Source organism: Humulus lupulus, chromosome 1 (genome assembly GCF_963169125.1).
Source record: "Humulus lupulus chromosome 1, drHumLupu1.1, whole genome shotgun sequence".
Classification (NCBI taxonomy): Eukaryota; Viridiplantae; Streptophyta; class Magnoliopsida; order Rosales; family Cannabaceae; genus Humulus; species Humulus lupulus.
The window spans coordinates 127,920,329-127,942,675 of NC_084793.1; the positions used below are offsets into that span (position 1 = coordinate 127,920,329).

The window sequence follows — 22,347 nt, forward strand, 5'->3', positions numbered from 1 at the left end:
ACTTTACATGTTCAATTGGACCCAAGTAAAACTTAACATTTTATGAAAGTTTTATTTGAGTTTTCCCATTTTTTACAAACAAAATTGGGCCATCATTATTCATTATACTTATATTTAAAGCCCAAATGCAAAAATATCTTAATAATGATGCATGACATGTTAACAATTGGATGAACCTAGCATATCAATCTATATGACATGTTAACTAATTATAATTTGAAACTTGATTTAATATTATTTATTTGTATTGACACAAATTTATCAATATTAATAAATTTTCCCAAAGACTCCATTTTATTCTCTAAAACTTATATCTCTGTAAAATTGACCAAAATTAACCTAGTCAACTTTAAAAATCCTAATTGATAATTAAATCAATTAATTGAGACATTCTAGATGATTTACTCAAAGGTGATGTGGGGATCATGGATCCATGAATACAAGCTACAATAAATTTTAGTGAAATTATTTATTAAATAAATTATCTCACAATTTATTAATTCCTCATGACTCCACTATAGATTCAGAATTGAACTCTTGAATTCATAGAACGTATTTTTCAAACCACAAATACGTTATCCACTGTTATAAACTATTGCAACCAGTCAATCCTCTATTGATGAATTACTAACGAGTTGGGTGCAAATTACTATTTTACCCCTCATTTATATTTTATCCTTAACTCCCACTAAGTCCCATGTAAATGATATATTCGTGAACTTAATCACAAATATGAGTGCTCAATCATTTACCTTTTTAGACTAAGCTATTAAAGAAGTCATCTTTTCACCTCTCATACAAAAGCTATAGATTTCATATCTATGATTAATACTCCCACTCAATTACACTACTAAATCTCCAAGATGTAAGTATGGGCTAGACCGTAGGGTAAGCTGGTAACGAACAAGTGAAAAGATTTAAATAATATAATTAGCAGAATGTTATCACTCAGAATTAAGATCAACTTGACCTATGGTCAAAATTGTGACATTGATTAGATTCATTTATCTATCAATAATCAATATCGATCCTAGTCCGATGTACCCATATACATCTGATCTTATCTACTTGGTTAATGCATTGGATAATACATCACACCCCGAATGTGTAAAGATTATCAGATCAATGAAAATCCAATGCACTGACTTACTCTTAGGACTCATTCTTTTGAACATATAATTACAATTATAATCCACTATGACCTAGTCAGTATAATTGTAACTATTTATATGTCCAGGATTTTATAAATGTTTTTATTATTAAAATAATCCTTTGATAAAACAAGCAAGCAAAACGGTTGTCAAACTAAATGATTTCTACTTCTTTTAATAACAATTTAAAACCGTGTAACATGTCCGACATGGTTTTATAAGGGAATAAAACCCAACAAACCATTGGTTTGTGATACAACTCAAGACAAAAGATACAAGTAAAAAAATCTTTGAGAGTAGTTAAACACAAATTACATAAACACAATAAGGTAAGAGTTTAGAGAGGCCCTTCCTTGAAGAACAAACCCCAGGAACATAAAATCACAAGCTATGATTTTATGTGAAACACAAAAGTTGCACAGCTTGACAAAAATGAAGATTTGTTGTCCAAAAATCTCTATTTCTAGCCTTCTCTATGGAAATGCTTGAAGCTGCAATAATAGAATGAGATTGGGATACACAAGCCTTGTCCCTTCATACAAGCCAAGCTATCTTGATGAAGATTCTTGGAGAAAACTAGTAATTTTAGAGCTAGAGAGAGAGGAGAGTGATCAATTCACCAATTAACTCTTATAAACCCTTTAAATAGTATAGGATACTCATTAGGCTCAACCAATGAGATGAGAACATTTAAGTTTATGTTTTGGAGGAAATTTACGTAACTGTATAGACTTTTCATAACAGCCCAAGCGACGCATCGCCTGGCACTAGGCGATGCATCTCCTGGTCCGTCTTAGTGAAGGGTTTCAAGCTTTTGGCGACGCGTCACCTCCTAGTGGGCGGCGCATCGCCAACTCCTTTGTTTTGACACTCCAAGACTTTTCTGTAAACACTTTTAGATGCTCCCAAAATTCTTGGGTACTCTTATATAATCCAAATAAACATTTTGGGTCCAAAATGTTGATTTATAAATGCTTATTCTGAAAGTCAACTTTCACATGTTGACTTTTGTGAAATCGTTATTGTTTTAGCATCTCTTTGTGTCGAAACAATTTCACCATGTATTTAACAAATCTCAACATTTTCCCACTTGGTTAAATACATCCTCACTTCTCTAGCCAACGATATTAGTGCATAAAGTAAAGTACCTTTGGTTTTGAACTTTAACTTAGTGAAAACACTACAATTCTTAAATCGAAATGATAAGGTATTCTTAAAAGATTGAACCCAACATTCCTTGTGATAAAAACTGGTAATGTCTCACAGACCTCTATCTGATTACTTATGTATTTCCCATTATTCGCACTTAGCTATATTAATGGCCTTGTGCTTGATCCATTCATGAACCATCCGGAGAGAAAACTCATACTCTCTTGAAAGGCGGCCCACCTCGAGGTTCACATAGGTGAAATTTTACAACATCTTTGCTACCTTTAGAGATGCTTGTTGCTCTTCAACTGAATTTCATTAAAAACCCTAGGCTTAACCCTCACTTCGGTAGCAAACGACATTAATTCACCCTTGATGATAATTTGAAGTTGTTAATGTTGAATCTATTTCCTTATCAAATGACTTGTTCTTACCTATTGAACTATACACTTGATGTAAACAAGTTTTGAGTTTGGTTACCTTCAATGGGGAATATATATATCAAGGAGTTTTAGTCTCATACATTTATTTGTGGAACTAACCAAATCTCTTCCAAGAGGTTTTGTAAACGGATCCGCTAGGTTCTCACACGATTTCACATATGAAAATGATATGATACTCTTATCAATCAATTCGCTCACATAGTCATGTCTTAGACTTATATGTCTAGACTTCCCATTATAAATCTTCTTGCAAGCTCTAATCAAAGGCTTGATTATCACAATGTATCGAAATCATCGATACATCAACTGCGGTTTTCAGTATCTCCAACATGAGATCTCTTAGCACTAGACTTCTTTTCTGGTTGCCGCTACAAACTCGGACTCCATGGTTTAGTGACATATACATTTTTGTTTCTTAAAACCCCAAGAAACCACACCCCCACCAAGGGTGAACACCGAATAAATTGTGGAGAGATTATCTCCCACACCGAATATCCAACTTGCGTCGGAATATCCCTCAAGTACCTTAGGAAACTTAGAATATTGGAGGCATGGCTCTTTGGTCCTTTTAAGGTATCCAAATACTCTTTCAACGACCTTTCAACGTAAGATACTTGGGTTGCTAGTAAACCTAGCAAGTTTGTTAACCCTAAATGCAATGTCCACTCTAGTACAATGAGCAGCATACATCAAACTCCCAATTGCACTTACATACTCTAGTTGAGCCACCGCTTTCCCTTCATTCTTTTCAAGCTTTTAACTTGAATCAAAGGGTGTGTTTGCGTCTTTGATATTCATACGATCAAACTTGTCAAGAATTTTCTCAACATAATGAGCTTGACCTAAGGGATATCCATCAACATTCCTTCTAACTTCAATACCTAATATGGTATCAACCTCTCCAAGGTCCTTCATCTTGAAGTTAGAAGATGGAAACCTATTCGTTTCTATTATGCCTTTCATGTCACTACTCAATATCAATATATCATCAACATATAGACACACTAAGATGACATAGTCATCAAAGTCTTAGAATATAAACACTTGTCCGCACTATTATGTCTAAACTCATCTGAAACAATGGCATCATTAAACTTCTCATGCCATTGTTTTGGTGCTTGCTTTAAACCATATAATGATTTAACAAGCTTACACACCTTATGTTCATTTCCCCTTAGGACAAACCCTTCTGGTTTTTCCATGTACACCTCCTCATCGAGGTTACCATTTAGAAATGTCGTTTTGACATCCATTTGATGAACATATAGGCTGTGTATTGATGATAAGGAAAATAACAATCTTATATATGTTATCCTTGCTATCATGGAATAGGTATCAAAATAATATATGCCCTCCTTTTGTCTAAACCATTGGGCCACCAATCGTACCTTATAGCCTTGTATGGTCCCATTAATATTGTATTTTTTTTTAAATACCCACTTGCAACCAATTGGCTTTAATCCTTGTGGTAGATTAACAATCTCCTAAGTGTGGTTAGACATAATAGAATCCATCTCATCATTTATTGCCTCTTTCCAAAAGTTAGAGTCCCGTGAGGACATTGCTTCTTGGAAAGTTTTAGGATCATCCTACACTTGTAGAACCATGGGATACTTCCAAGTAACTCCCTTATGGTTTCCCTCTACTAGGTAAAGAGTCTTCACTTGAGAGGTTTGGTTTTGTGATCCACTCTCTTTAAGCCTTTTGCTTCTTCTAGGCAATATCGGTTGCTCTTGAGTTCCTTCTAATGAGATTTGTTCTTGAGGCTTATTTTCATTGTACAACAAACTCTCAAAGAACTCCACTTCTCTCGATTCAATTATCACATTAGACTCCAAGTCTAATAGCCTATAGGCCTTGCTATTTGAGGCATAGCCTACAAACACACATTTGATGGCCCTTCGACCCAACTTGGTCCTTTTAGGCTCCGTCCTCTTGCAATAAGAAAGGCACCCTACACTTTGAGATACCCTAGGTTGAGCCTCTTTCCTTTCCATATATCATATGGTGAAATTTGATTCTTCTTTATAGGAATCCGATTTATAATATGGCAAGCGATAAGCAAGGCCAGTCCCCATAACACAAAACTCAAATTCGCATGTAATAGCATATAATTAATCATTTCAACATATGTCCTATTTTTTCTTTCTGCTACACTATTTTATTGGGGAGTATAAGGGGTAGTACATTCATGTATTAGACCATGAATCTCACAAAACACATTAAACTCATTGGAAAAGTATTTACCACCCTTATCACTTCTAATCACTTTTATTTATTTTCCAATTGATTTTCAACTTCGACTTTATAGATATTAAACATGCTAAAGGCCTCATCCTTATTCTTAATCAAGTATACATATATGAATCTAGAACAATCATCAATAAAGGTAATAAAATACCTATGTCCTCCTCTAGTAATTATTCCATTCAATTCACACAAATCACTATGTATCAAATCTAACAGGTTAGTTTTCCTTTCAACACTAGGAAAATGTTTCTTTACCATCTTGGATTTAACACATAGTTCACCTTTATCATGCTCAACATTATTGCATACAATTAAACCACATTTTATAACTCTTTTAATTGTACTAAATCCTATATGAGCAAGTCTATTATGTCACAAAGTAATTGAATCAAAACCAAGCACATAAGAGGAAGATGAGCATGCATTATTATCAAAACCATTGTCTTTGGTACACAATTTTATCATCCCATCACACACATGCCCTTTTCCCACAAAGTAATTGCCTTTGGATAGAATTATCTTACCAGCCTCAAACACCATTTTGATGCCCAGTTTTCTCAACAAATGCCCACTCACAAGGTTCCTACTCATATCCGGAACATACAACACATTGGTCAAGGGAACCTTTTTTCGGAATTGAAGAAAAGATCAACATTCCCCTTTCCCATTTGGACCTTTGCTCATTACCCATTTGGATCATATGCCCATCCTTTGATTCCTCAAAGGTCTTGAAGACCTCTCTATCATAGGCTACACGAATGGTGGCACAGGTATCATACCACCACCATTGCACCTTTCCTTGGATGGCATCCACCTCACTCAAAGTTGCAACTAGCTCCTCTTCGGTTGTGTTGACATTGGATCCATGGTTATGGGGCTTTCGATACTTGCATTCTCTATCCATGTGACCACTCTTGACACAAACAAAACAAGGGCCTCCCACACCCTTTAATTTCCCTTAATTCTTCCTTGGAGATAGATGAGTAGCTTTCTTTGATTGGGGTTTCTTAGGCATCTTCACTTTTGATTGAGAGAGTTTCTCTATGGTATTAACCTTGGATGTCCCAACATTGGACTCTTCCATACTCTTGTCTCTAGACCGAGACTCCTCTTCAATCCTTAGGTGTTTTAAGATTTCTTCCAAAGATACCTCTTCATTCTTATGGATAATATTCTTCCTATAGCCTCTCCAAGATGGAGGTAGTTCAGCTACAATCCCTCCCACAATGAAGGGTTCCAGCAATGTTATCTTAAGAGAAGACAATTTATTCACAATATCTTGAATCTCATGTATATTGGGATGTAAGGGTTTAGCATCAAAGAATTTAAATTACATGTATTGAGTGATAAGGAATTTCTTGGTACCTTTTTCTTCGTTTTTGTATTTCTTTTCAAGAGCTTTCCATATCTCCTTTGCTGATGTAGTGTTTGTGTAGAGATCATAGAGGCGATCCGACAAAGCATTAAGATGTGGCCTCTACAAATGAGTTCATCTTGTTCCCTTTTCTTCCTTTCTTTGATCACTTCTTGAGAATCACCATCCTTTGGAGACTCCAAAGTCTTCAAGTCTTTGTCAAGAATGTAGTGACCTTTCAATGTTGTAAGGAGAAACTTAATCTTATCTTGCCATCTTACAAAATTTGAGCCATCAAACCTATCTAGTCTAACTAGATCTTGAGACATGAACTTGAGGGCTGAGATTGATAAGCTTTCTTCCATGACTTTAACTAGCACAAAAACATTTAGAAATACACAAACTTTGACACAAAACAAAGGTCTAGAGATAGAGATTTTTTATTGTTGGGGATTAGGCTATAGATAACCTTTGGTTTATGATACAACTCAAGACAAAAGATACAAGTAAAGCAATATTTAAGAGTAGTTAAACACATATTACATAAACACAATAAGGTAAGAGTTTAGAGAGGCCCTTCCTTGAAGAACAAATCCTAGGAACATAAAATCACAAGCTATGATTTTATGTGAAACACAAAAATTGCAAGGCTTGACACAAATGAAGATTTGTTGTCCAAAAATCTCTATTTCTAGCCTTCTCTATGGAAATGCTTGAAGCTACAACAATGGAATGATATTGGGATACACAAGCCTTGTCCCTTCGTACAAGCCAAGCTATCTTGATGAAGATTCTTGGAGAAAACTAGTAATTTTAGAGCTAGAGAGAGAGAGGTTTTTCTTTTAGAGAGAGAGAGAGGAGAGTGATAAATTCACCAATTAACTCTTATAAACCCTTTAACTAGTATAGGATACTCATTAAGCTCAACCAATGAGATTAGAGCATTTAAAATTATGTCTTGGAGGTAATTTATGTAACTGTACAGACTTTCTGTAACAGCCCAGGCGACGCATCGCCTGGCACTAGGCGATGCATCACCTGACACTAGACGATGTATCGCCTATGAACAGGTGATGCATTTCTTGGTCCGTCTAAGCTAAGGGTTTCACGCTTTTGGTGATGCATTGCCTCCTAGGGGGCAATGCATCGCCGACGCCTCTATTTTGGCACTCCAAGATTTGTCTCAAAACACCTCCAAATGCTCCCAAACTTCTTGGGTACTCTTATATACTCAAAATAAACATTTTGAACCCAAAAAGTTAATTATAAATGCCTATACTGAAAGTCAACTTTCACATGTTGACTTTTGTGAAATCGTTATTATTTTAGCACCTCTTTGTGCCTAAACAATTTTCCCATGTATTTAACCAATCTCAACACGTACGACCTATGTCGAGTGAGTGTATACAACACTCCAATAATGACCCTAAATTATGCTTGATTATAGCCAAATATGGTCCATGCGGATGAATCATAGATAAATTCAGTACAACTAAACATTGTAGACATAGATATAAAAAAAGAGGTACATAAACCCTAGCTCTAGGTTCAGTTCCATAATCATTAGTGTTTACAAGTTAATATTAGAGCCAATGCCCTACTCTATGTGCATATGCCAGTTTTCTTACCTCGAGTCCAGTGCAAGAAACAAGATGACCTCGAGTGTGATCCCCTTTTAAGATTTTCGAAACCCTAGTCACAACAATCATTGTACACTTATCAAGAATTGAATTTGGTTGCATGCTCAAGAATTAAACCCTATCTCTCAGGTCCTTTAATTCCACTTAACATGCCAGTGGAATTGTCCCCCTAGCCCTCGAGCGGATCTGCAAATCAGATCTAAGAAACCCCGAATCAGGCTAATGAAAAGTAGAAAAATGTCATTTTAGGGCACTTGGCGCGGTCGCACCTACCCCTGGGCGCAGTTGCTCCCATCGAAATTTATGGGGTTCCAAGACAACAACGCAGTCACGCCACTCCCTGGGCACAGTCGTGCTAGGTCCCAAGAAACTAAATCGTAACCCAGAAACTTAATTTTCCCCTACAATTTATCAAACTCAATCTGACCAAAACTCAATTCTCAGAAGATTATATGCACAATTTTGACCCCCAAAATCAACTATACAACTAACATATAACATCTAAGTACCATTTCAACATTCAATTACACACTATAATCATGAATTGGAAATTTAGGGTTCTAAACCCATTTTCCCCCAAATATGAAATTAACCAAAGAATCTATGGTTTTCAATGAGAATTGCAGCTGCAAACAATTGATAAACTTAATTCTATCACTTTCCTACTCATTTAAACAATCCAAACCCATCAAAATTTTAAATTGAAGCAAAAACTTAAAAACCCCAAAAGCTTCCTCAAGAACATTATGAAGGTTAAAAATAAGAGAAAATTCTTACCTCCTCTGAAATTTCAAAATCATAGATTGTTGATGACGACTTTTGTAGCTCTTACTCCCACCATAAAGCTCAAATTCCCCTTTAACAAAAAAAAAAAAAAAATGGAAAAAAAAAAACTTAACTAGCTTTAAGAGGTTTTTGGTGAAGACACGAAGAACAAACTAGAAGGAGAGTGAATGACAGAGAGAGTCATACACGTGAAAGAGACCTATTATTAATTGAGAAAAATAAGAATACGTAGCAGAATAGATCTTTAAAAATTTCTTAATACCAGCCAGGATCATACATATATAGATATATTAAATGACACATAAATAGATAAGAGATTACCTCTAGTAGTCTATCAAGTTTCCTTGAATCTTTTCGTATAAATCAACGATCTTTCTGTCCTTTGTTGAAAGCTCACACCCTAGTCTTCCATGCCAATCTTCTAACACATAAGGATGTGTGTGGGCACATAGGATTCAAATGTTGATTTATAACTCTCTAGATGTACTTAGCATATGAAATCTAGAGAGGTTTGAGAAGAGAGAGGTTATTGAAATTAGAATTTCAGGTTTAGGAAATTCTATCGTTTCTTTTCTTAGAGAGAGTCTGATAGTAACTGCTTAATTAAACTTATTGAAAATTATCACGTCTTTTTAGGTTTATAAAGATATTTTACTAATTTAATTAATCTTTATGTTATTTAAATAAAACTGATCAGTTACAACTAATTTTATTATTAAAATTTAAATCATATTTAAAAAGAATAATTAAAAATAATTAAATAAACAAATTAATTTTAAATTCAAAATTTAAATCCCAGGGAGATAAATATCCCTAATATAGCCGCTATTCACTGTGCAGTACAGTGAATGGCGTGAGCCACTATCTGGCTTTCCCTGATTTTCTCATTTGTTTGTTTGATTAATATTTAAGATAATATATTTATCACAAAATATATATTAGTAAATTCAAAATTAACTTTATCTTAAAATATTAGTTTTAAATGAATAAATATCTTATAATTACATAATAATTAAACTCTCTCAATATTAATCCAAACAAGATTAATATTTATTTTAACATAATGTTTTTCAAAATAAAAACTATACAGTTTTTTTTTTTGCTCTAGAAAAAAATAATTTATTAAGCACTAACAACCAACAAAACAAACTGCTAAAAAGCAGCAAAAAAGAAACCAATTACATCAGAGACACAAAATCAAGCACTTCTTTTTCTCTTTTGTTTAGAGTTGGAGAATTAATCAATAAGACTCTAGCCTTAATGGCTCTTCTAATCATAGCGTCAATATGATGCACAATATAACAATTGTTCTAACAAATACATAAGTTCCTATTAGTCCACAAGCAATAAATCATAGCTGCTCCCACTGCAAAAATAATATCTTGGATGACTCCCTTAGGCCAAGCTTCAAACCAAGCAATCAACTCTGAGAAATGCAACGACCACATTGTAAATCCCAGCTAGCTTTGAACCTTTTGAATCACCTTGAGCGAGAAAGCACATTCACAGAATAAATGGTGATGACTCTCCCCATGAAGTGCACACACCAGGAAAAGTAGAGACTCAATAGGAATCATGTAACGACCCAGATTTTCAAGACTCGATAATGCAGAAATATAAATGTTTTCATTTAAGAAAATGTCTTAAAATCCCGTATAAAAAAAACTTTTAAAAAGTCGTATGGCCATACTTAACACTTAATTACAAACATATTTTATAAAGAGTAGAGTGAGCCTAGTTTAGGAAAATTACACAACATTTCCAAAAATAAAACGGCTTCCCAAAAGGTCGGTCCACATGTACATTTGCAAGGTAGACTCTAGCGCTCACTAATCTGCCTTGCCCTTATTCTTACCTACAATAGGAAACAACTAGGTAAGCGAAAACACTTAGTAAGTTCAACTTTAAAACAAAAGCATGCAGAGAATTAGGGTTTCGGATCCATCCGAACCCTACGCAATCAATTTCAAGAACGCAAAAGCGTCCTGGCAAACTTATGGTCATGCCTGATAACCAATGCCAATTTATTTCATATAAACAGATAAATTCCTGCACTTAGAAAATCTCAGAGCAAGCAGATATATTATATCACAACTATATCTTATTAACAAATATATCCCCGCATTCAAAAAATCCCAGAGCAAATATATCCCTGCACTCAGAAAATCCCAGAGCAAGCATATATATTATATCACAACTATATCTTATCAACAAATATATCCCTGCACTCAGAAAATCCCAGAGCAAGCAGATATAATATATCACAATATAATTAGAGACCAACGCTCGATAATTTCCAACAATTTGGGCGTAACATGCCCTCCAACATAAATGCTAATCTGTAAGAGAGAAATTGAGTCTCAACACTAAGGTCTAGCTAATAAATATCCCCATCAAGGGTAACTATCATGTTACCTAGGGCATCACTACTTATCCAAGAGTGTAATCGACTTTACACGAGTTTACAGAGACTTCTATGTTAATCAGTGGTGCTGGTGAGCAGTTTCCCCTAGGTTGTTCAACCTCACTCAAACTTGGCAACCCCTAGTATCTCTAGGCACTCTCATTGAATGGCCAATATTCATGGCTGCTATCCGGGAATAACTTACCAGAGAACTTGCTCGGGTTCTAACCGTTCACTGATTAAGTAAGCATGAGGGCCCCTAGGTCCCATTCATTTTGGCGCCCCTAGGTTTAACCAGCAATCCTCACCTCTTGGCCACTCGTCGCGGTGATGAACCGGACATAATAAAATAAAGTTGTGTGACGAGGATCAGCCGTCTAGGATATGACAGATATCTACCGATCATATTTTCCAAATTAGCACTCACTAGAATAACGTATCTAAGCAACTTTCTTCGACAGTGTATATATGTGTATGTGTCCCTATACTAACATACAATACAATAGTCGTTTCATGTTGCAGCCACACAATATAAGTTGACTTACTTGGAGTCCTTAGCATTCAACAGGTTTTCACCCTCCAACGTTCAGTCCAGTTACGCTAGCCAATACTGTAGTTATCCATACAGTATACTCAAATTATTTATGACACTCATAATTCATTATTATTATTTTGGACAGTTTGGTTATTTTAATAAAAATCATTTATAAGGATTAATGATCCTTATTTGGTTTTAAACCCATTAAGGAAATTCATACAAAAATATTTGAGACTAAACCCTAAGTCTCGGGGAGACCTATCCTATCATCTCGATACCTAGGCTCGGGTATTACAATAGTATTTTCCCACAATCCGCTAAATATCTTATTCTTTAAAGGTATCACTATTAACCCGTACTTTCAACAAGTCGGTTAAAATATATAGAAGGTTTTAGCCGGTATTATATCCAGAAAATACTAATTAAATTCCTTAATTATTTTTCAAGAAAATAAACTCTTAATTTTCCTTTTATTTTTCTTAAGGTTTTAATCTCTAAAAATCGTTTTAAGAAAATAGCCTAATTTTTCTTAAATAGGAAAACCGTTAAAAATTTCCCATTTTGACTAGTTAATTTTTCAAAATGAATTAATCAAGTTTACTTACTAGAAAAATAATTCACTTAATTATTTTCTCAAAATATAGGGTTTTAAACCCTCTTTTAATTTATTAACTATTAATAAATTAAATCTTTTATTTTTAAAAAGAATAAAAATTCTTTAATAAAAATAATTCACATTAAACTCAAAGTGGTAATTTTAGTCAAAATATGTTTTCAAGACTTACCAAGTTTATATCTTGCAATAAATTTTTTTTTACTTTTTACTTTAAGTTCCAAAATTTCATTTTTTTACACTAAGTGTGAAAAACCTATTTTTTTTCTCATTTTTAATTACATGTTTTGTTAGTTCATAACTTTAAATTTACTTACCCAATTGTTACCAAAATTTTCCAATTCTATTTTTGGTATGCCATTTAGGTCTTTGTAAAATCTTAGGTCAAAATGAGCATTTTTTATTGGTGAAATTATTTTCCTACAATGAAGTAAAAATGACCTTATTTTCAAGTCCTTATTTTTTCTAAAATTTGACTCTTAATATCTTTCAAAATGTTTCGTATTTTCTTACCAAATTTTACAGTGGAATACTAGGTTATGCCAATAATATGTCCACCAAATTTTAGAAAAAACTGGGTTCATTTGCCCTATACAGTGGCTATCCAAACTTGGTCCCGAAATTAAGAATACGAAAAAACAGTTTTTTACCTAAACTTTGAAATAGCATAACTCACTCATTTTTAAACATTTTTTAGTGTTTCAAAAGCTCAATTTTATGTACTCAATCTCAAAAACATCACAGTACAATTAAATTTTACAAAATCAATATACAGCGGATGCTTGACCCCTTGGAAGTCACATATCAAAATATGTATTTTGTTTTAGGGTTTCCAACAAAACCATTGGAGTTTTGGTCCCTATTTTAAAAAATCAACACATAAGCATCATAAAAATTATAAAACATCTACCATAACCTTATTACATCACCAATAAGAAACTTTAAGCATTAAATATACAAAATAATTCTTAAAAATAAAAACCCTACAACAAAAATCATAAAAAGTAAACTTTTTACCTCTTTGTTGTTCTTGCTTAAGGTTTGGATCTTCCTATTAGCTTTGGTTCCTTCAAAAAAATATGAGAGTGATTGAGAGAGAGTGGGGGTCGGTTTTGGGGAGGGTTAGAAGAGTTTATACAACTCTTTAATATCTAAAACACTTAAGTGTTTTTTACTTTACTATCAACTTGTCTATTTTCCCTAATATTTAAAATGGGGTTTAAACTTAAATAATTTTGTCTACCCAAATAAATCCCCCCACATGGCCGGCCACCCTTCATTATATATGTGATTATAATTTTTTTTATATAAAGGTTAATAAATATTTCTCAAGAGGAAAAATCGAATTTGACTTCCTATAACCTTTTCACTCTTATTAAGTTTTAAACACAAAACTTAACATTAAATAATTAAATTAAATGTCTCTCACATTTAATTTAATTAATCACACAATAAAATTTAACCTAAGGTCCATTCATGGAATAAAATTCCCTATTTCGGTAAAATTAAGCATTTAACACAAAATGCCATAAAATTTCCATTTTCCTTTAGGTTTATTATTTTACCAAACTTTAATTTTTATGAATGTATTTTATGCCCAAAATTTATTTTCCATAGTTTTTCATTTTATTTTCCGAGATTTTTACCCGATCATGGTTTTTGTGTCGGTCCAAGACCAAAAATCTTATCTTGACTTTTAAATCACAAAATTCATATTTTGGCTAGAAATAACTCATGGAATAATTTCCAAACAAATATAATATTATTTAAAATAATATTCTTAACTCGGGGAAAAAAAATCCCGACCCGAGTCGTTTAAAGGTACTCGAAAACGCAGGACGTTACAAATCATGCATCTCAAAAGATTGTCTTTTGTCAGGTGATGCTCATTGATAGATTGCCACATAATAAATTTGTGTTTAGGCAAAGATAAGCGACACCAAATAACCTTCAAGTAATTAACCTTATCACACTATAGTAAAGAGTTATGGAATTTACTCACCTTAAACCTCCCTGAACTACCAGCATCCAAAATATTCCCTTCACAAAATAGGTTTTGAGTCTTGAGAGCTTCTTAAAGTACCAGCTAACATCCTGTTTCAAAGAGTAAGGCCAAAAGTCTTGATCTCTTAGATACACATTGTTCACACATTTAACCCAAAGACAATCTTACTTAGTGGAAATAGCCCACACATATTTAGCAAGAAGAGCCTTACTCCACTTATTCCCTTCCCTAAAACCAATACATCCATAATCCTTAGGTAAACAAACTTGCTCCCAAAAGGTAAGATGAAACTTACATCTGTTCTCCTTAACTCTCCACAGAAACATTTAGCAAAGCTTGTCTATTTCAAAAATTACTTTTTGAGGCAAAAGGAAAATGCTCATCCAGTAGCTTCTAATAACAATTATGATCGATTGGATAAGTTGGGCTATTCCAGCAAAAGATAAATGCCTACTAGCTCAAGTATGAAGTTTTAATGCCCTACTAACTTAGAGCCATTACTAAGTGGGTTATAAATGTGAAATTAACTCACTAATCGAGGTTTTAGGTTGAAAATGTGACTAAATTGAAATAAAACTTGTTTAACGAAATAAATGAAAATGATATGAACATTCGTTGAAATCATAAAAGTTATACATTTGGGATCCCAAAGCATTGTTTAGAAAATGTATTATAACTAAAAATATACATACCGTTGGCCTAAGCGACAAAACAAACTGTTACAGTACATTTCCCGAAATAACCCTGGCCATGGCAGCTAGGTAGGCCAAACATGTACCCGTCACTCCATGCTCTTCGTACTCATGGTTGGTCAATCTTTCCTTTGCCCTTACCTGCACCATAGAGAATCATGAGTCGAAGCCTAGCAAGAAAACTCAACATATAACATATAACATAACAATCCACAACATACAACAATCAACCAATAGGCTAAACACATAGAGTGTAACGACCCAAAATCACTAATAAGGCTTAAGGGCCTTGATTAGCATGCCGAGAGGGCGTAATTGGTATATGTGTAATTTAATGGTTTAATGCATGATTAATATGAATAAATGACTATGTGATATGCATGTTTATGAGTATTAGATATGCATGTGGGCCCTTTATAACTTATAAGGGCATATTTGTAATTTTGGCTCGTTAGGGACATAAATGTGATAAATTGTTGAGACCAAATTATTATGTGGATATATTAGCAGCATATGGCTTGAGACGGTCCTAGTGAGAAGATTGGCAAAATAGTCACAGCGGGGTTTAATACCCGGCTCCGGGAAGCCTGAGGGTATTTGGAAGGAAATTTAGTGGATATTTTGGGAATTATGGATATTGAATAAGTATTTGGTGATTAATTAGTTACATGGGATTAATTGGTTAATGGTACGAACACTCGAGGAATTAACGAGAACTGGGAGAGAAATGACTATTTTACCCTAGGAACAACTTGAGGATGAATAAACTTAAATGGGTATTATGGTCTTTTAGGGACTGAGAGATATACTTAGAAAAAAATAGGAATTCACCAGAAACTTAAAGAAACCTCTCAAACTCTCCTCTCTAGCTCCACCGCACGGTTTCTCTCTCTCTCACTCTCTCAAAATGCTTTGAAGCTAAGGAAGGAAAAAAGGCAGAAACTTAGGTCTTAAGCTGGGAATTTAAGCTGGAAAACAGAGGAGAATTCAAGGATTTGGCTGGGTTTGGACTGGTTCAAGCTGAGGGGAACTAGGTTAAAGTCAACCAAAAGAATCTGAGGAGATTAAGTCACCAATTCAGGTAAGATTTCAACTTTGATTCATTGAATTGAGCTGAGTAGTCTTGACGCTTAGAACATGTAAAATTTTGGGTTCTTGGGTATAAGTTAAGGGATGAATTGCTACTAAGTTGGGGTATAGAATTCATTATGTATTGTTGTGATTTTGTGTTTAAATTGGATGATTGGAAGCCTTGAATTCATAGTTAGCTTGATTATGAATGGGGAGGTTTATTAGGTAAAATTCTGGGGAAAGTTGGCTTGGAGAAGCATGAGGAAAAACCCATAATTTTTGGGCTCGAAGGGGCAAGCCGCGACGTGTGTGGCCATTTGGCCCCGGGATGCTCTCTGAGATGGGCACGTGCCACGACCCACTAAGCCAAGTCATGACCAACCTCCCCTATAGCTTGGGTTCTTGGTCTCTGTCTTGGGGGCAAGTCGCGACCCACTAAGCTAGTTCGCGACCCACCTAGGGATTTTAGTCTTGGAGTGGTTTTTAGAATTGGTAAGGCATGGGGGTTCAAACCTAGGTGCTCGGGACAATTTCTACTACCCAGTTTAGTAGAAATTAAGGTCTCGGAGGCTAGTTTCTGTCTCTTAAGTGTTTATTTGGATTGGAAGTTAACAATTACCCATTGGACACTATGACTAGGTTTATCACCAAGGATCAGGACTAAGGATCGTGCTTGGGACCATTCCATTATCTCCGTTCGGAATTAGAGGTAAAAAAACTGCACCCTTGTGTGGCTATGTTGGGACTAAGATTCCCTGTATTTGAATACATATGTTGTATAACTGTGATAATGCCATGTGAGCATGAAATGAGTGACCTAAGAGAGCTCGGGGCTGATAATTTGCGCACAAGACGTGGCTCGACCACTGTGAGCTGGGGTCAGCTAGATAAACACTGGACTCGACCTAAGCGAGCTGGATTCAGTGCATTAAACAGAAGGTGCGGCCTAAGGGAGTCGACCCTGAGTATTGCATGTTGGTTGAGATGAATTGTTGAAAATAAATGTTTACTGTTGTTAGCTTGATGCTATGGCTTATTGAAAATTTGGTTAACTGTCTGGTGAATTAATTGATTATCATCATTGATTATGTATTATTGCTATAGTTTTCTTGTTGGGCCTTGGCTCACGGGTGCTATGTGGTGCAGGTAAAGGCAAGGGTAAGCTGGACCAACCATGAGTTGCAGAGCTCTGGGGGCGAGGTGTACATTGTCAGCTGCTCGTCCACCATGGCCGAGGGAAAGTATAGGGACAAAAGCCTAAAACTTGTATTTTTCCATTAGAGTGGCCATTGATTGTATATAACTTTTGAGAGTTTTCAAATTGTCTTTTAAACCCTTTTTTTTTGGGATTCCCATGTACCAAATATCTATTTTAATGAAAATTAACAGTTTATGATCAAAATATTTTAACCCTAACCGATTATGACTTTAGGATCACATTTTTATTCAAGTGACTTGATTAGCAAGTATTGCACTATTTCAAATACACAATGTAATGGTCTTGGTTATCCAGGGTGTTACATAGCAGCCTACGCCGACCCAGGCGCTTTACCAGGCCCTAGGTTTCCAGTCTTCACTGAGCGGGTGGATACAACACCCTTGGAGGGTCTCGCCCTAGCGACCTACACTCAGCGTGCTCAACGCCGATCCCGACCCCTTGTCGTTCTCGGCCTTCGCTGTTCATTCACAAACATCCATAACACAACATATTATTCACAAATATTCACACATATACTAAACATAAAAAATAGGGCCATGCCTTGAAACACAAACAATAGGGCCATGCCCTACTCTATGGGTACAACAACTTTCTTACCTGTGTCCCGAGCTGATTGATTGCCGCGATTCTGAGCACAGTCCTCTAACCTGAGCCTCGTTGAAAACCTTAGAGATATCTTCAACCTTGAGCCAATCCTCAAGCTTAGTAAGTCCAATCCTTCAATTCCTTAGCCTAGAGTCCTCAAGAATTCCTCAAATTTCCAAGCACCAAGAGAGATAGAGGGAGCTGAGAGAGAGAGAGAGAGAGAGAGAGAGAGAGAGAGAGAGAGAGAGAGAGTGAGTGAGATAGCTATGAGAACTCTGTTTTTCTTCTAAGTGGTTCTAGAGTCTCAGTTGTCCAATGTTTAAGTCTATCCCTTTGCAAAATTCCAAAATGCCCTTAAGACTATCCTAAATCCTTTAGTGTCACCAAGGGAAATTCCATCAATTGCCACATCCAGCTAAACCCTTGAGTGTTCCTATAAATCCCCATTTAATCCCGACATGCCCAAATAATTGCTAAATTAGGACCATCTTGGATTGTACATCACAAATATATCACCACACACTCGTGGTATCAATCAAAATACACACATATATAACATTTATGCCTTCAATGGGCTAAAATTACAAATATGCCCCTAATAACCAAATGGGGCCCACATGCATATTCAATTCACCTAAACATGCATTTCTAATCATATAATCATTAAATTCACATATTAACATAATTAAATCAATTATTGTCCTCTCAGCACACTAATCAAGGCCCTAAGACCTATTAGCAAATTTGGGATGCTATAGAAGTCTCATTTGAATCTTCTTAATAGTAGGACCATAATTTGAAGCTTTCCATTTAGTCGGCCTCAATTGAATCTCAAGATATTTGAGAGGAAACGAGGCTTCTTCAATGTCAACAACTACCAAAATACTATGCTTACTTGCCTCATCAACACCTCCAAAGTAAATATGAGACTTGCTCTTATTAGCAGACAAACTTGAAGCATCACAGAAATCTTGAAAAGTTTTTTACACAACCCTCACAGAATCAAGAAACCCTTACAGAATATAACCAAATCATCATCAAAGCAGAGATTCACAAGTTTAAGGCTCTTACACATAGGGTGGAACTTAAAATTTTTATCTTGGGAAGCAAGTTGAAGAAGATGGGTCAAGTAATCCATTACCAAAACAAATAGCAAAGGGGGAATTGGATCCCCTTGTCTAAGACCTTTCTCTCCCTTAAATCTACCATGAATCCTCCCATTCATCATCAAGGAGTAAGACGTGCCACAGAGACACACCATAATCCAATTGATAAACTTAGATGGGAAACAAAGAGCTTTAAGCAAGTCTTCCAAAAAATCCCAGTCAATAGTATCATATGCCTTGCTAAGATCCACCTTCAAGATACACCTCGAAGAAATATTCTTCCTAGTGTAACCTTTAAGGAGGTCTTGAAAGATGAGAACATTATGAGCTATGGATCACTTCTTGATGAATGCTCCTTGATTGTTATGAACCAAGTAGGGAAGCACCTCTGCCAAACGAGAACAAAGCATTTTAGAAATGCATTTATAAAGCGTGTTGCAACAAGTGATAGGCCTATTGTCAACTGCTGTAGCTGGAATTTCAGTTTTAGGCACCAAAGATATCACAACGTCGTTGAGCTCATTTGGGATTTGTCCTATGAGAAAGAAATTCAGAATTGCACCAGAAACATCATCACCAATCTCAGGCCACATAACTTTAAAGAAATCTGATCCATAACCATCAGGCCCCAGGCTTTTTATCGAATGAATGATGAAGAAAGCTTTTTTGACATCACCCCTCGAGAAAGGCTTAATCAAAGCAAGCTGGCTATCCAAATCTGGTTTGTTGCCAAACTCTATCTAGTCCATCTGAATACTAGAAGAAGCAAAACTTGCACTTCCCCTAAAACTTCTAAAATGACTCAGAAAGTGATCAACCACCATATCATATTTATCTATAACAACCCCTTGATTATCTATATATGCAGTGATAGGATTTTCTTCCCTCCTTTTCTTTAAGCTAGCATGGAAATACGAAGTATTTTCATCCCCAAATTGGAGCCAAGTGGTCTTACTTTGTTGTCTTAGAAAACTCTCATAGAGATGGGCATTATACTTGTAAGCAGCTTGAGCGTCACACTCAGCATTTTGAAGAGACCCCACCCAAGGACTCTTTTCAAGATTTACTTGAGCTTTAATAACAACCTCTTTAGCATATTGATAGTTAGCTTGAACATCACCTATATCCTTCCTATTAAACCTTTTAAAAACATATTTCAATCTTAAAAGTTTCCTCATAATACCATCTAAACCTCCACCATAGATAGGCTTATCCCAACCGTGTTTGACATTTTCTTTGAAAAGATGAAGCTTAGACCAGAAATTGAAGTACCAGAAAGGCTTAAACCCAAGATTTTCAATCTCCAAATTCTTAATAAGGTAGTAGCAATGATCCGAACAAGCTTCAAATTGAAACTCTCCTTTAGTGTTTGGGAAAGTATCCATCCATTCTTCATTTTTCAACACCCTATCAAGTTTGGAATAAATTCTTGCATTCCCCTCTTGCTTATTTTTCCAAGTAAAAAACGAACCTGAACTTTTCATCTCATCAAGTAAACATAAAGCTAACCAATTTTGACAGTCCTCCATCTCTGTCTCTGTTAAAATTCTACAACCAATACGATCACCAAGAGCAAAGACTGAATTAAAGACTCCCACAACCAGCCAAGCCTTGACTGAAAATTCAAATTAGACATCTTATGCCACATTGTCTTCCTTTCCTCCAAGATATTGCTACCATAAACCACAGTCAAGCAAAACTCAGCAACAACTCCAAACACTTTCACCCTACAATGCACCAGCTGATCATACTCCTCAAGAACCAAGACATTCACATACTTCTTTTGCCAAACTAACAAAATTGTCCCTTCAACTATAGGACTAGTATAGTTGTAACGTCCTGCATTTTCAGGTACCTTTAAACGACTCGGGTCGGGATTTTTTCCCCGAGTTAAGAACATTATTTTAAATAATATTATATTGTTTGGAAATTACTCCATGAGTTATTGCTAGCAAAATTATAAATTTTGTGATTTAAAAGTCAAGATGAGACTTTCGGTCCTGGACCGACACAAAAACCCTGATCGGGTAAAAATCTCGAAAAATGAAATGAAAAGCTATGTCAAATATATTTTGGGCATAAAATACCTTCATAAAAATTAAAGTTTGGTAAAAAATAATAAACCTAAGAGAAAATGGAAATTTTAGGCCATTTTGTGTTAAATGCTTAATTTTACCGAAATGAGAAATTTTATTCCATGAATGGACCTTAGGTTAAATTTTATTGTGTGATTAATTAAATTAAATATGAGAGACATTTAATTTAATTATTTAGTGTTAAGTTTTGTGTTTAAAACTTAATAAAAGTGAAAAAGGTATAGAAAGTCAATTTGGACTTTTCTTCTTAGGAAATATTGTTTCACCTTTATAAAAATATATATATATATATAAAACATAAATAAAATTCAAATGGGGGCTGGCCATGTGAAGATTTAAAATGGTGTGGACCAAAATTGATTACTTTTAAATCCCATTTTATTTAAATATTAGGGATAATGTCAGGTGGGTAAGTGGGTAGTAAAACACTTTAGTGTTTTAGGTGATAATTAGAGTTGTATAAACTCTTCAAAACCCCTCCCTCCCCCCCCCCCCCCCCCCCCCAAAACCGACCACTCACTTTCTCTCATTCACTATTATCTTTTTGAAAAATCTCTCTAGTTTTCTCTCCATATTCAACCTCAAGAACACTAAGGAGGCTTGGAAGCTAAGCCTTGGTCTAGGAAGGATTTTTTTTCCCTAAGGTAAAGTTTCAATAAACTAGATTTTTGTAAAGTTCTAACCATAGATTTTTCATCAGCTAATCATCTATGTTGTTGGGGGGAGTTGGTTAGGGTTTTTAAAAGGTTTTGAAGGAGCCAAAGCTAGTAGGAAGATCCACACCTTAAGCAAGAACACCAAAGTGGTAAAAAGTTTACTTTTATGGTTGTTATTGTATGATTTTTAGTTTTAAGCATTATTTTGTATAGTTAATGCTTAAAGTTTCTTATTGGTGATGTAATAAGATTATGGTAGTTGTTTTATAATTTTTATGATGCTTGTGTGTTGATTTTTGAAAATAGGGACCAAAACCCCCAAGGGTTTTGTAGGAAACCTTAAAACAAAATACATGTTTTGAGCTGTGACTTCCAAGGGGTCAAGCGTCCACTGCATATTGATTTTGTAAAATTTAATTATACTGTGATTTTGTTGAGATTGAGTACATAAAATTGAGCTTTTGAAACACTAAAAAATGTTTAAAAATAAGTGAGTAATGCTATTTCAAAGTTTAGGTAAAAAACTGTTTTTTTTCGTATTCTTATTTTTGGAACCAAGTTTGGACAGCCACTGTATAGGGAAAATGAA

The 22,347-nt window shown here is 34.9% G+C and overlaps 1 protein-coding gene across 1 annotated transcript; it reads right to left on the minus strand.

The window, feature by feature from the left end:
- Positions 1 to 18,652: 18,652 nt before the first annotated feature.
- LOC133821712 (uncharacterized) lies at positions 18,653 to 20,535 on the minus strand. Its single transcript, XM_062253867.1, has 4 exons — positions 19,828 to 20,535; positions 19,378 to 19,746; positions 18,972 to 19,257; positions 18,653 to 18,870 (listed from the first exon to the last, which is right to left on the minus strand). The coding sequence occupies exons 1-4, from the start codon at positions 20,533 to 20,535 to the stop codon at positions 18,653 to 18,655; spliced, it is 1,581 nt and encodes a 526-aa protein (XP_062109851.1).
- Between the last annotated feature and the right edge of the window lie 1,812 nt (positions 20,536 to 22,347).

What these genes read in the sequence shown, in the direction of transcription:
- LOC133821712 (XM_062253867.1), bottom strand. Translation starts at nt 20,535, where the DNA reads ATGGAGGACTGTCAAAATTGGTTAGCTTTATGTTTACTTGATGAGATG. An exon ending in CAGAGGTGCTTCCCTACTTG is followed by an intron (nt 19,258 to 19,377) that starts GTTCATAACAAT and finishes TGTATCTTGAAG; the next exon opens with GTGGATCTTAGCAAGGCATA. An exon ending in TTTTAAGTTCCACCCTATGT is followed by an intron (nt 18,871 to 18,971) that starts GTAAGAGCCTTA and finishes AAACTTTTCAAG; the next exon opens with ATTTCTGTGATGCTTCAAGT.